Source organism: Felis catus, chromosome B2, assembly GCF_018350175.1.
Source record: "Felis catus isolate Fca126 chromosome B2, F.catus_Fca126_mat1.0, whole genome shotgun sequence".
NCBI classification, from domain to species: Eukaryota; Metazoa; Chordata; class Mammalia; order Carnivora; family Felidae; genus Felis; species Felis catus.
Genome location: NC_058372.1, coordinates 139,306,381 through 139,319,061, shown reverse-complemented (window position 1 = coordinate 139,319,061; position 12,681 = coordinate 139,306,381). Strand labels below are relative to the sequence as shown.

At 43.3% G+C, this 12,681-nt stretch overlaps 1 protein-coding gene across 18 annotated transcripts in view; it reads right to left on the bottom strand.

Moving 5' to 3' along the window:
- The window catches only part of TIAM2 (TIAM Rac1 associated GEF 2), a 325,018-nt gene that overhangs the window by 70,185 nt on the left and 242,152 nt on the right, over positions 1 to 12,681 (bottom strand). For 16 of the 18 annotated variants that reach the window (XM_045058261.1, XM_019831415.3, XM_045058262.1 and 13 more), the window contains 2 exons: positions 11,987 to 12,145; positions 292 to 453 (listed from right to left, as the gene is read on the bottom strand). In XM_045058261.1, the coding sequence (XP_044914196.1) occupies positions 292 to 453; positions 11,987 to 12,145 (321 nt within the window). Of the gene's footprint in view, positions 1 to 291; positions 454 to 9,170; positions 9,189 to 11,986; positions 12,146 to 12,681 lie in introns of those variants that run through there. The other 2 variants (XM_023254519.2, XM_045058272.1) reach the window with 2 other exon arrangements.

Below are 12,681 nucleotides of genomic sequence, written 5' to 3'. Positions count from 1 at the left end.
CAACAGTCTTCAAAATTATTCTAGATGTTAAAAATTATTCTAATACGTCTCCATTTAATTCTAAAGGCATATATAAATTTCAGTAAAACAGCTCAGGTTCTCTTCACGAAGGCAAGGGGCCATAACCTAACAACTCATTCTGCTAAAAGACGGAAGAGGAGAATGCGAATTAAGTTAATAAACAGGACTATTAATAAGCATGTTGATTAACAGATGTTAATCTTTCGGCATAGGAGGGCAACATTAACGATTATTTCTACGGAGACACAGTTCTGCAGCCAAACCCATTACCTTGCACGCCAGAGTCAAAATATCTTCTACTCTATGTTCTGGCTTGATCGTTACAGTAACTCCTTGATTATCTTGAAAATGAACACACGTCTGGACTTCCCATGTGTTGTCTCGGGGAACGCCATCAGCTGTTGAACCGTATATATGCAGCAGTTCATCAACCTGTTTTCAGACACCACAAGGAAATATAGACAGATGTGATAAACAAAGGACAGACACTACTAAAAAAATGTCCCCCGGGGGCGCCTGGGTGGCACAGTCGGTTAAGCGTCCGACTTCAGCCAGGTCACGATCTCGCGGTCCGTGAGTTCGAGCCCCGCGTCAGGCTCTGGGCTGATGGCTCAGAGCCTGGAGCCTGTTTCCGATTCTGTGTCTCCCTCTCTCTCTGCCCCTCCCCCGTTCATGCTCTGTCTCTCCCTGTCCCAAAAATAAATAAACGTTGAAAAAAAAATTTAAAAAAAAATGCCCCCCGGATTCATGGTGTATTTTATAGAAAGCCCTGACGCAGTTCTTGCATGTCTGGCTTCTCCTAAACCTCTGGGACAGGCAAGCCCGGTGTCTCTTCAATCACTGGACCCACAAAAACTAAAGCCCAGGAAGGCTGACTGGAAGACAATGGATTCCTCATCCGGTGTCCTAGCCACGTGCCATCTGCCACTCAGCCCAAGTTAGAACACGACACTGTGGCTACAAGCGTGCTTGGCATCCACGCTCGCGGGTCTGGAACTGCCTGTTGACAAGGGCCCTGTGAAATCTGCATTCCTGACCCCAGTGAATTTCAACACGCTCTTGTTTATGGCCACTGATGCCGGCCCACAATTGAACCTGAACTGCACTTAATCCAAGCATGTTTCTCTTCTCTCTCATTTCTACTTGCTTTTTTCAAATCAGCCTCTAATCCTGGAGACATTTTTTTTTCTTTCTTTCAGTTATTTCACATCTAGACACTTAAAAATCAGCATCTCCAAACATACCACCTTTAAAAGGAAGCTTTTCCCCAAGATATTTACTTCCCTAGACCCCATTATCATGGTAATTTGATAACCTCATGCTAACATGATTTATAAACAAAAACGGTTAACATTTATTAAGCAACTCGGAAATGTTGTCCTCTGGTTAGGTTCTTACACTAGCCTGGTAGAAAAGACTTGGGGATTAGAAGTAAAAAAAACCCTGATATTCAAGTTACACACTCTACCGTTTAATTAATAGTAGGACAGGACATTCACGTACTGAGCCTTGTCTCCTATTCTGTAAAAGGGGACATTAATAATATAATTACTTAAGTTCATTAATACAGATTCTGCAAGCAAAAAATATAGATGTGAAAGTACCTGATGCACTAGAAAATGTTACATATAGATTCAATATGATCACATTATTATATCCTACCTATCATACATTAAAGTTATCATCAATGGATGACTTTACTTTGAATGTCATGCATTAAAAAAAAAAAAAAACCCTGAGAGCAAAAATTCCTCCAACGCAGGATTAAAAAAGTAGAATAGGTACGTTAAAGATTTCAAAAGAACAGGTTTAAGAAAAGCAAAGGAAGAATCAAGTTGTCTGTGTTGCCTTTTGGAAAATGTGGTATTCTTCTTTACAGTGATGTTTCCAGATCTGTCGTGGATCTGTCATTTTCTGGGAAGATGATCATAGCCCAGAATGAGTATCCACCTCACGTGCCAAACCAAAGAGAAAAAGAGAGGAACAGATAGATGCCTGCAGCCAAGGAGCAGGAAACCAGCACGGACCCGCTTTCCCCTGAAGGATCCTATCTCATACAGATGGCTTGTCCTTCTCTGATTCAACCTCCGGATACTTTGTCTCTGGGGAGTGATTTCAGCCAGGTGCATCAGCCATGAGCAGGTACCGCCTTAAAGGTACAGACCTCACCTCTCAAACCACGCTTGCTCGGAAGCAAAGTAAAAGCCCAGCAGAGGTCACTGCGGAGTAAGAAACCACACAAGAAGCCAGGCCAAGAGGAGGGAAGTCCAGTACTCCTGCAAAGCAATTTAATCCTGCACTTTGAGAGCAGAACAGGAAAAATGTAACTGAAGATCGACGGGGGGGGGGGGGGGGGGGGGGGGGCACACGAGAAATGCAAACTCACGACTTTCCTGCCCTCCTGTCCCCATCCTTCACTGTCCATCACAGAGCACCTGCCTTACGCGGGGCCAGATGGAATAAGCCTTTTTGGTTTTTTTAAGTAGGCTCCACACACAACATGAGGCTTGAACTCACGCCTCTGAGATCGAGGGTCGCGTGATGCTCTACTGAATGAGCCAGCCAGGCGCCCCTGGATGGAATCAGCTTTTCACATGCTATCAGTTCGCTCACTACTAACACCCCTCTATGCATTGTCCTGACCCTCTGTGGAACAGCTGAGGAAAACGAGGCTCAGCAAAGTCTAGAAACTTGCCCAAGCCCAAGCCCAAGCTCACACGGTGAGCTGGGATGGTTGGTACTATGGGGGTCTGAAACCTAGAAACCTGGCTGCAGTCTGTGCTCACGACCACTGCACTACAGAAATCTCAACCTGGCAGTTACCTCCCCACGAAATGGACACACAACCTTTCTGGATTCTATTCTGTTATTCCACCCACACACACTACCGTTCTAACTGGACAAAATGGCTCACCTGACACTCCCAGCACCCTCTGGCCTCCAGAACCTTATTCATTTTCATTTCCTTTGCCTGCTTTATCTTCCCATAGCTTCAGGGCTGAACCCCATACATCCCTCAGCCTTGTTTCAACTGCTACCCCCTCTGCCACTAATGAAGTCTCTCCTGCTCCCTTCCCTCGCACCCCTAATTCTACTCAATTAAAGGAGTCTACTGTCAGGGCTCCTGGGTGGCTCGGTTGGTTAAATGCCCAACTCTTGATATGGTTCAGGTCATGATCTCATGATTCACGAGTTCAAGCCCCACACTGGGCTCTCTGATGACAGTGTAGAGCCTGCCTGAGATTCATTCTCTCTCTCTCTCTCTCTCCGCACCCCCCCCCACTCTCTCAAAATAAATAAATAAACTTTAAAACTAAATGAATAGGGGCACCTCGATGGCTCAGTCAGTTAAGCATCTGACTTTGGTCCAGGTCATGATCTCACAGTTCATGGGTTCGAGCCCCACGTCGAGGTCTGTGCTGGCAGCTCAGAGCCTGGAGCCTGTGCTTACCTCTCTCTCAGCCCCTCCTCTGCTTGTATTCTCTGTCTCTCAAAAATAAATAAATGTTAAAATTAACTAATTCATTAATTAATTTTTAAAAATGAGTCTACGGTCTTTATATCCCTGTTGTAGCAGTCAGCTATGCCCAGCTAACTGGACAGTCATTTTCAGGCCACTGTCACATCCCCAAGCAGAGAGCAGAGGCTGTCTTTCCAACTCTGAGTCTCCCTTGACCCTTGACACAGTGCATTCTGCATCCACCACATATCCAGCACATGGGTACTGAATTGGATGCAACTAGAAATTCACAGTCATACATAGGCTTGAAAGGCGAAAGCTGCCCTATTTATACAGTGTCAAGATTTATACACTCAATCTTCCCTAAGTTTCAAGAAAAGAAATAGGAGATTATTGAAGGGGAAGAAGTCCTGGACCAGAGAAAGGCTGCAGGTAAAGGCCAAAGTGGAAGGAAGGACAGACTATTCACATTCTATTCAATTAAACAAGGCTTTGTGCCTACAGCTGCTCCATGGAATCCTTTCCCGAGTCTCACCACTGACCTAAGATTGAGTAAATGATGGAAGAGATGATGCCTATCAAAGCCAAGGCTCTGGAAGATTCCTAGCCTCTCAGGAGATCCTGCAATGAAAATTCAAATGCAATTTTGTCCTGTGCATAACACACAACCTCAAACATGCAGTTAAAGAAAGGTAAAAATCTGGTTATTCCAAAGAAATATCAGGAATATGGAGCTGATTAGTGAATTAGAATGAGAAAAAAAGAAAAGGCTAGGTGTTTACAGACCTCCTACGTTGTCGTGAGCTTTGCCCACTTGGAGTGAAAACTAAACTGATTCCCTCAAGGGTCAGTGCTGTCCATCCAGGCCGAGAATATACATACATGGCTTTACTTTCAATAAGCCAGACAAAATATTCTCCCGTATTCTTTTTCCTAAGACGAACAGAGAATCTTGAAAGCAAGCAAACAAACTAAGCCATCTGGAAAGCTCTGTTGCCAGACTATCCTTTGCAGAGGCGCTCTGTGCATCTTTGAACCACTCATCCAGAAGCCCATGGTCGGCTTCTCCACCAAGGCTGTGCACCCCCAACCTGCCTCCTCCCCCAGCTCTCCCCACACTCCTCCCCACTAAAAACTAGTTCCCAATTAGCCCGCTCAAGGTTTCCCGTTCCTGGAGAAGATGAACATAGCAAAATTATAACAGACGATCAATCCGGCCAAATCCCAGCGTTGGGGTAGGCTGCTTATCTAATGTCTCTGGGCTTCCGTTTCTTCACATTTAAAGGGGGGCTAAAACCTTCCAGCTTCATGGGGAGGTCAGGAGATTGGTGTGAGGAATGGCGTTTGAAGGCACATAAACTGTAAAGGGCTGGTACAATGCAAAGGCGCTGTTCTGAAATTCAGTCGGGACTGCAGAATCACATCCTACTAGCCTTAACCACCAAAATTCGACAATGGCCGCTGTCAAGAACTGCCTGAGAACCATCCTTTGTTTCAAAACCCTGGGGAGCTACCGGGGCCCAGACCACCGTGTGGTCAGCTCTGGCCATCCACGAGATGATGGGATCATCATCACTGAACCACAGGCATGGCCACTACAGACCCACTAGCTAAGGTCTGCCTTCCTTGGAGGCGACTTCTACAGAAGCGTTTATTATTACTATTCCATTAATGGTCCTGAAAGCACATGTCAAATTACTTATGCTCAGTGTGCCTCAAGGAGAGAAAATTGAAACTCCGCATGTTCTCACAGCAGATGCTTTTGGATCAAATGGCTTGTAATTACTACTTGGATCACTGAAGGGAAGTGAGTAGCAAAATCACAATCTGGCTGTCACAAATGGGCCCTCTACCACAGTTGCTGATAAAAGGAAAGTCTATTAGCAAGTGAGATGAGGAGAAAACACAAAAGGAGTTACATGCTCTTGGTTTTCTTAATAACAGTAAAATGTCATGGAGGAGAAAAGTGTTTATCTCCTTCTTGGGCCGATGCCCAAACATCAGTTGATCTGAAAGGCAAACAAAGACCTATCTATCTGTACACGTATGTAGGTTGTGGAGGATTCCACACTCCTAACTCTATTTCAACAGACTACTAGGTTATGTTCAGGAGTAAGTGGGTTTCATTCACATTTTCCATTTAAGAAACCAACGTTACTAACGTTGGAGCTAATGACTCATGTGACAATACTTCATTCACTCGCAGCCACAGAAAGTTGGGACGCCCCAAGCCAATTTTCCAAGACAGACAGCCAAGGCCTCCGGGCTCCACTATTTCTGCAGTGAAGCTGCTGGGGTAGCTGTGGGCCAGAGCCCCAGTAGGGGATTTGTTGTCACTATCTCCATAACAAACACCTCCCTTCGAACACGAACACGGCTTGCGACTCATTATTGCTCATCAGAAAGTACTCTATGAAAAGCTTTCATTTTGGGCTCGCCAAAATGTCCTTTCAAAAATGCTCAAATAAGACTGGCTTTACTCCAAACTTAACAGATTTTGAATGAGGATGACTCAGTGTTGGGACTGTTACAGGATGCACCAATTAGACAGGAATATTTAAAAATGCCTGTGACCCCTCCCTACCAAGGCTCAGGAGAGGCTGCCTTTCTGTGCCGCTCACGGACATGATACACTGACTATATGCAAATAGATGTGCAACTTGTAAATACACTCCAAGAATGATTAGCAGAGGAAAACTAGTGAAATATTATTCAACTAGCTATAGGCAGAATTTTAAGTCCCAGAGACACAAAATACAAATATCTCTAATTCCACCAGCAACTCAATTTAAACCTAGTTATCTGAGTACTGTCGCACAGAAATGATAAATACACCATTAAAGTAGCCGTAGAAGTCAAAAGAATTTTTTCAGTGTCCCTATGCTACAGGCAAATTTTAGTGAAAATAGGAATAAATGTTTAAGCTCATATGCTTTAAAAAACAGATTGAATATTTGCCTCTCATCCACGATAGCACTGGTGGGACCTAGCAATTAAATCACAAGAAGATCATTTGGTAATTTGAGCCCAATTTAAATAAGCACTAAGCTTAATTCTGGCCATCAATAGCTTTTTTAGCAAAATTTCTTTTTTTTTTTAATGTTTATTTATTTTTGAAAGACAGAGACAGAGCATGAGTGGGGGAGGGGCAGACAAAGAGAGAGAGAGACAGAATCCGAAGCAGGTTCCAGGCTCTGAGCTGTCAGCACAGAGCCCCCCCGTACAGGGTCCAAACCCATGAACCGTGAGATCATGACCTGAGCCAATCGGACGTTTAAGAACCAACCCCTCCCCCAGGCTCCCCAGCAAAATTTATTTTCAAAGTCTGACATAAGTTCCGTTAATAAAAAATGCTTTGGTGGATATAATTTCTTAACTTCTAAAGAACTTTAAATTGTTATTTAATGAGGGAAGAGATACAACCTTAATATTATGGTTTTTGTATTGCAGATCAAACACTTCTCAACTATTATTAAAGGACTATATCTAATACAGACAAAAGGCAGGGGCACCTGGGTAGCTCAGTCGGTTGAGCATTCAAATATTGATTTTGGCTCAGGTCATGATCCCGGGGTTTTGGGAATGAACCCCTCACTAGGCTCCGCACTGTGCATAGAGCCTACTTTGGATTCTCTCTCTCTCTCTCTCTCTCTCTCTCTCTCCCTCTCCCTCTCTGCCTCTTTCCTCCACTCGCACTCTCTAATAATAAAAATAAAAAATTCTCTAATAGAGGAAAGGAAAATTCATTAAGCGATACTATATCCTTAGCAGGGTGCTACAGACTAAGAATATCTATATAACCATTAAATATAAACTATACAGAGCAAGGGTCCCTATTACTAGCCTCCCCAGGAGACACGGCTGGGTCGTATCACTAAGGGTTAAAGGTACTAAGAAACAAGGAAACACAGGTGTCTCCCGCTTTTCCACAGTTCGCAATGTGCTACTTTGCTTTCATGCAAGACCTACATGTGTACCTGTTACAGCTAACTGAAAGAAATCTATAGATTCTCACTTTGATGAAATCAGGTGAAAAGCAAAAACGTGTTCAGTGTCTGTTTTGCAAAAAGCCATTATAGAGACAGGACGCACACCCCACAACCAAGAGCGGCACCACCAGCCTCCTTCCCTGGGAGCTACACTCAGCACCTGAGCACTGAACGGTCTCGTGTCTGGGAGCATCTGAGCTCTACCTCCGTTTATTTTGCGCATCCTTTAGCAAGATGTGCCCGAAGGTATCCGAAAAGCCTAAGAGGTTATTTTTGAGGTCTGGGAATGCTCAAAATTTTTTCCATATAAATTAATCGTGTCTGCCTCTTTGCTTTAGGACACTTCCTCTTACAAAAGGTTTCACAGGAATCCCCTACTTTCAATCAGTGGGGAAACCTGTAATGGTGATACAATTTTTTTTAATCAAGTGAAAAAAAGGATGGTGACTCCGTCTGGATTTTGAAATAGGCTGTACATGGGTATAGAAGTAAAGGGGCAGGGAATGGATGTTGTTTACTGACACTTGTTTACAGAAGTCTGACGTTTTGATGACGCGATTTATAAAAAGGGAGATTTGGATTTGGCATCCTTGTGGCCCCACGGCTGGTCAGATCTAGCGAAAGGAGAGCACTGGGAACAGAGAGAAACAACGCAGCGACACGGCCCCTGGCACCGGCCATTCCCTCTCACACCACCCCCTCTTGCAGCCCCTGACCTCTGAGAATGGGAGGTCAAGGGGAAAGGGGTTTTGGGCGGACGTTTTCTGTCCCATTTGAGGACACCTCAGGCAGAGCAGCCCGCTGGGAGCAGGGTCAACAATAACAACAGCATACTCAACAGCCCTGGGGCCCACAGTGGGAACCGAACTCACACGAAGGCAGAAGAGGGAGTTGTCTGTGTTGTATGATTGAGAATCACCAGAAAGCACCTCTCTTACCCCTCCCTTCAGGACCCATCAACAGTGTAACACTCAACCATTTCTCGGTTTTGTCTAGTCGAATTGTCAATTGACTGAATGATCCCAATTAAGTGATTGAAATAACACTTCCTACTTCTGCAAAAGCGTATTACAATTGTCCAAGCCTGTTAAAATCAGGTTTCAGCCTCAACAAATAGTTTAGAGGTTCACTGGACATAAAACCCAACATGAAATGATCTGGTGAAGATGACAGAGCAATCATTCCGTAACACAAAACACAGCTTTCAGGGGAAGGTATGAATTTGAAAACAAAAACAAAAACAAAAACAAAAAAAAAAAAAAAACAAAGAAAAAGCATACACTCATCCAGACAACCTTTAGCCTACTCCACGATTCCATTCAGAAATGGTTCAGTCGAGCCATTCTGGAGACTAGAAATGACCCTTTGCTCTCCACTGAGGGCACCTGGTGAGCCACAGCATGCAAGTACTATCTGTGGAGATCTCTGACAACCCTGAGGGGCAAATGCGATTTTGGATTCACTACACTCTCAGACAAGGTAAGTATTGCTGAGCAATCAGGATGCATAAGTGAAAGTCGCTATTTTGATTTTAGTCTAGCCATGCCATTTTCAAGAGAGGTTCTCCATGAATTTAGAGATCTTCAAAATTACTTGGCACTCTGAGAATATTTCTTATTTACCCACTAGAGACCATCTGAATACTAAATTTATTTTCAACAGATTCACGTAAAGATTCTGGACTAGCACTGTCCACTAACCTTAGCATTTGCATCATCAATGTAAAACAAGATGGCTGCCCCCTACAGGCACATTTCCCTCACGGGAGTTACAGTTTTGAGATGGCAGAATTCCAGAAAATCCTTAACTGCTACTTGGTTCAAATATCTGATGGACAGGAAAAGGCCGGGGGGGGGGGGGGGGGGAGACAAATGAAATGGCGCTGCAACGTTCATTTGGCAGCTACCCCTTTTCAGTATTTAAAATTTTAAGTTCCATAATATTTACAGGATCTTCACATCAGAATTTACACTAAGTGTTAACTGTGCTACATTTAAAGTTTTAACTTTAACGTTGTCTTTTTTTTTTTTTACTTCCCATACGATTATATATTTCACTTTTCTATAATGTCATATATTATTCAAGTAATCCTGAATCTTCTTGATGTTGTTTTTAACCAAGCAGTACACATTTCTGAAGATGTGAAACAGAGCTCAAAGCGGAGATCACAAAACCACCATGATCAAGCTTGTAACTATGTTCCGAATGTGCACAGAACAAAAACTGTGAAGAAATACAGCTAAATATTAAAAGTGGTTGTGTTTGGAGGTGGGTGGCTCAGTTGGTTGAACACCTATCCAACTCTTGATTTCAGCTCAGGTCACGATCCCAGGATCATGAGATAAAGCCCCGCATAGGGCTCTGTGCTGAGCATGGAGCCTGTTTGAGATTTTCTCTCTCTCTCTCTCTCTCTCAAATCAAAAAAAATTAAAAGAGATAAATAAAAGGGGTTGTATTTCGGTAGAGGAACAAGGAACAATTTATTTTCTCATTTTTGTCTTCTAGATTTTGTAGTAAAATAATAAACATTAAAGGACTGGCCATTTAAATGGATACCTACAGCACATCTATTTCATTCAGTTATATAAATAATAACATCATAATTTCATATCTTTTTGAAATAAACATATTCAGGAGATGGGCTAAGTGGGTATCCTAAGAAGGGCACTTGTGACGAGCACTGGGTGTTGTATGTCAGTGAGGAATCACTGAATTGTACTCCTGAAACCAGTAGTGACTGCACTGTATGTTAACTAAAATTTAAATATTAAAATAAATTTTAAAAAGTAAATAAGTAAATAAATAAAACATGTTTAAATGCTTTTTTCTCAAGAAATCTTACATTAAGAACATTTACCGCGTATGATGGAGTAAAGACCATATTATGCTCATATATAGTTAGTTACATGTCAACATTTAAGAAAAATAAGCAAGTTATCAAGCTATTTATCATCATTACATAGAATGGACTGTCTTGGGGAGCCTGGGTGGCTCAGTAGGTTGAGCGTCCGACTTCAGCTCAGATCATGATCTCACAGTTCATGGGTTTGAGCCCCATGTCAGGCTTTGTGCTGACAGCTCAGAGCTAAGGACCCTTGGCTCTGTGTCTCCTTCTCTCTCTGCCCCTCCCCTACTCACACTGTCTCTCTCTCTCTCTCTTAAAAATGAATAAACGTTAAAAAAAACAAACAAACCAGAATTGACTGTCTTGACTAAAGCCAAAATTTGACTCAAATAACATTATTTAAACTTCACAGAAGTTCAATTCAAAAATTAAGCCCAGCATTAACCAATGGTCTACTGTTGAACTACCATCGATAACAAAGAAATATTTTTCCCTTGATAACCAACACAAGAGAACTTTGCAATTAAAGAACAAGTCGAACCACAAACTTTAAATTAGACATTCTTTCCATCATACAGGAGTATATAAAGATTGTATGGGAGTATGTAAAACAGAGGCCATGTGACAGAAGGTTCATGTGTCTCCGCCCCCTTAGGTCAACCTAACCACCCCCAACCCCCTCCTCCTTTATTGTTTCAGGGCTGTGAACAGGTCAAAGGAGTGGGTTCTATGGGTTATTTATGCAATTCGCAAAACTAGGATACACAATCAAATATCCATAGAACATTATAGAGATGTTACCGGAAGCATATTCAGAATAACAACATGCTAAAAGTAAAAACAAAACTTCGTCAGCCTTAATCACATTGTTCCTTCTCACTGAAATGATCAGAATATCACAGGACGACTCATCTTTTCAATAGTCTTGGAAAAAATAATAATCCTAAAAACACATCAACCTGCAATATAAAATCCATCATCTTATACCATATTAACTAACGTCATTAGGAAATGTTTCAGACAGGAATATTCAAAATGTTCTAAAAACCTTCACTGTCCACGGGCCCCATTTCAGCAAGAGGGGCTCAGATTATTTTTAAAATATTAGAACAGGTGCCCTGCTTGGTCAATAAGCAGGCTGCAATAGCCCAATGCTGCAGACCTCTGGATCCAGGTAGGTCAAGGCCAGCCCTGGCCTGCGGGCGCTGTGCGAACAAGCGTGAGGAAGTGACTTCACCTCTGCAGGTCTCTGGCTACTCATCTATAAAATGGGATGACAAAATGCCTACTTTGTATCATAAAGATGAAGTGAGAAAAGTGGCACAATCGATAGAATTTGGTTGCCGTTAGTCTATTATTAATTTCACGTGTTTGTTTTAATGGACACTCTTATGCGGGGGGGGGGATTCTAAAGGCAATGAAGAGTGTGAATTCTTTTCTGATTAGTGTTATTTTTGTGTTCCTGGCGCCGCAGGTGTGAGCAAGGCGAGAATACCTTTACAGAAGCGCCAAAAAGAGGTCGAGCCACTTGCGTGCTGTCATTTGGAAAAAGCCCGTGCTAATGGCTGCATTCCTTTGAGTCAACTTTTAGCTCATTCTTAATGGATGGTGAACATCTATGATGTGCTGACTATCAAGGATTTTCCACTAAGTCTGCTGTCCCTCCCGTACCGAGGAACTCGCCTGAGTTACGGAAGGTCTTTTCTCCTTCCCTTTTCTTGCCAGCGTGTCCAGTCCTTTCAACGAAGAAAATATGCCCTTCTTGTTTCTTGCTCGCTGGGTCAGGGAGAGTGTTCTCTTCCGGAGAGCAGAGTCATCTCGAGAACATACCTAATTGGAAACACAGTTTAAAAAATCTTAAAGTGTCATTATTTGGGGGACAGGACTCACCGTTGCCTGAACAGGAATAAACCTTGCTCGCTTAGCCTGTGTCCTGACCAGCACCGAAAGCTACCGCATGCCTCACATACCAGAAACGCATGCGCCCTTCAGATGCCTCTTATCTGGACGACACGAACCTAGTTACCACTTTCAGATCTCTCCAGGGTGGGCCGCAGGTGGGCAAAATGATCTGCAGACCCCCAGGCGAGAGCCAGTACTCGCCACAGAAGCCAGCCGCCCAGAGGCCATTTCAGAAAACCCAGAGAGGCTCCGCGAAGCGCAAACAAAATACGCTTCACTTAGTCCTTGAATTCTTCACACCCCTGTTGCTGTTCTTCAGGGTTTTCTACCTTCCTGACGGTACGAAGCCTACCAGACAGAAAGGCAGATGGAGATGCGAATATTGAATCACGGTCTACGAGTGGCTGGCTTCCTCGAAGAAACAGCGGAGAAGCCAGGGCTCTCGATAGCAGGATGCCTCCCGC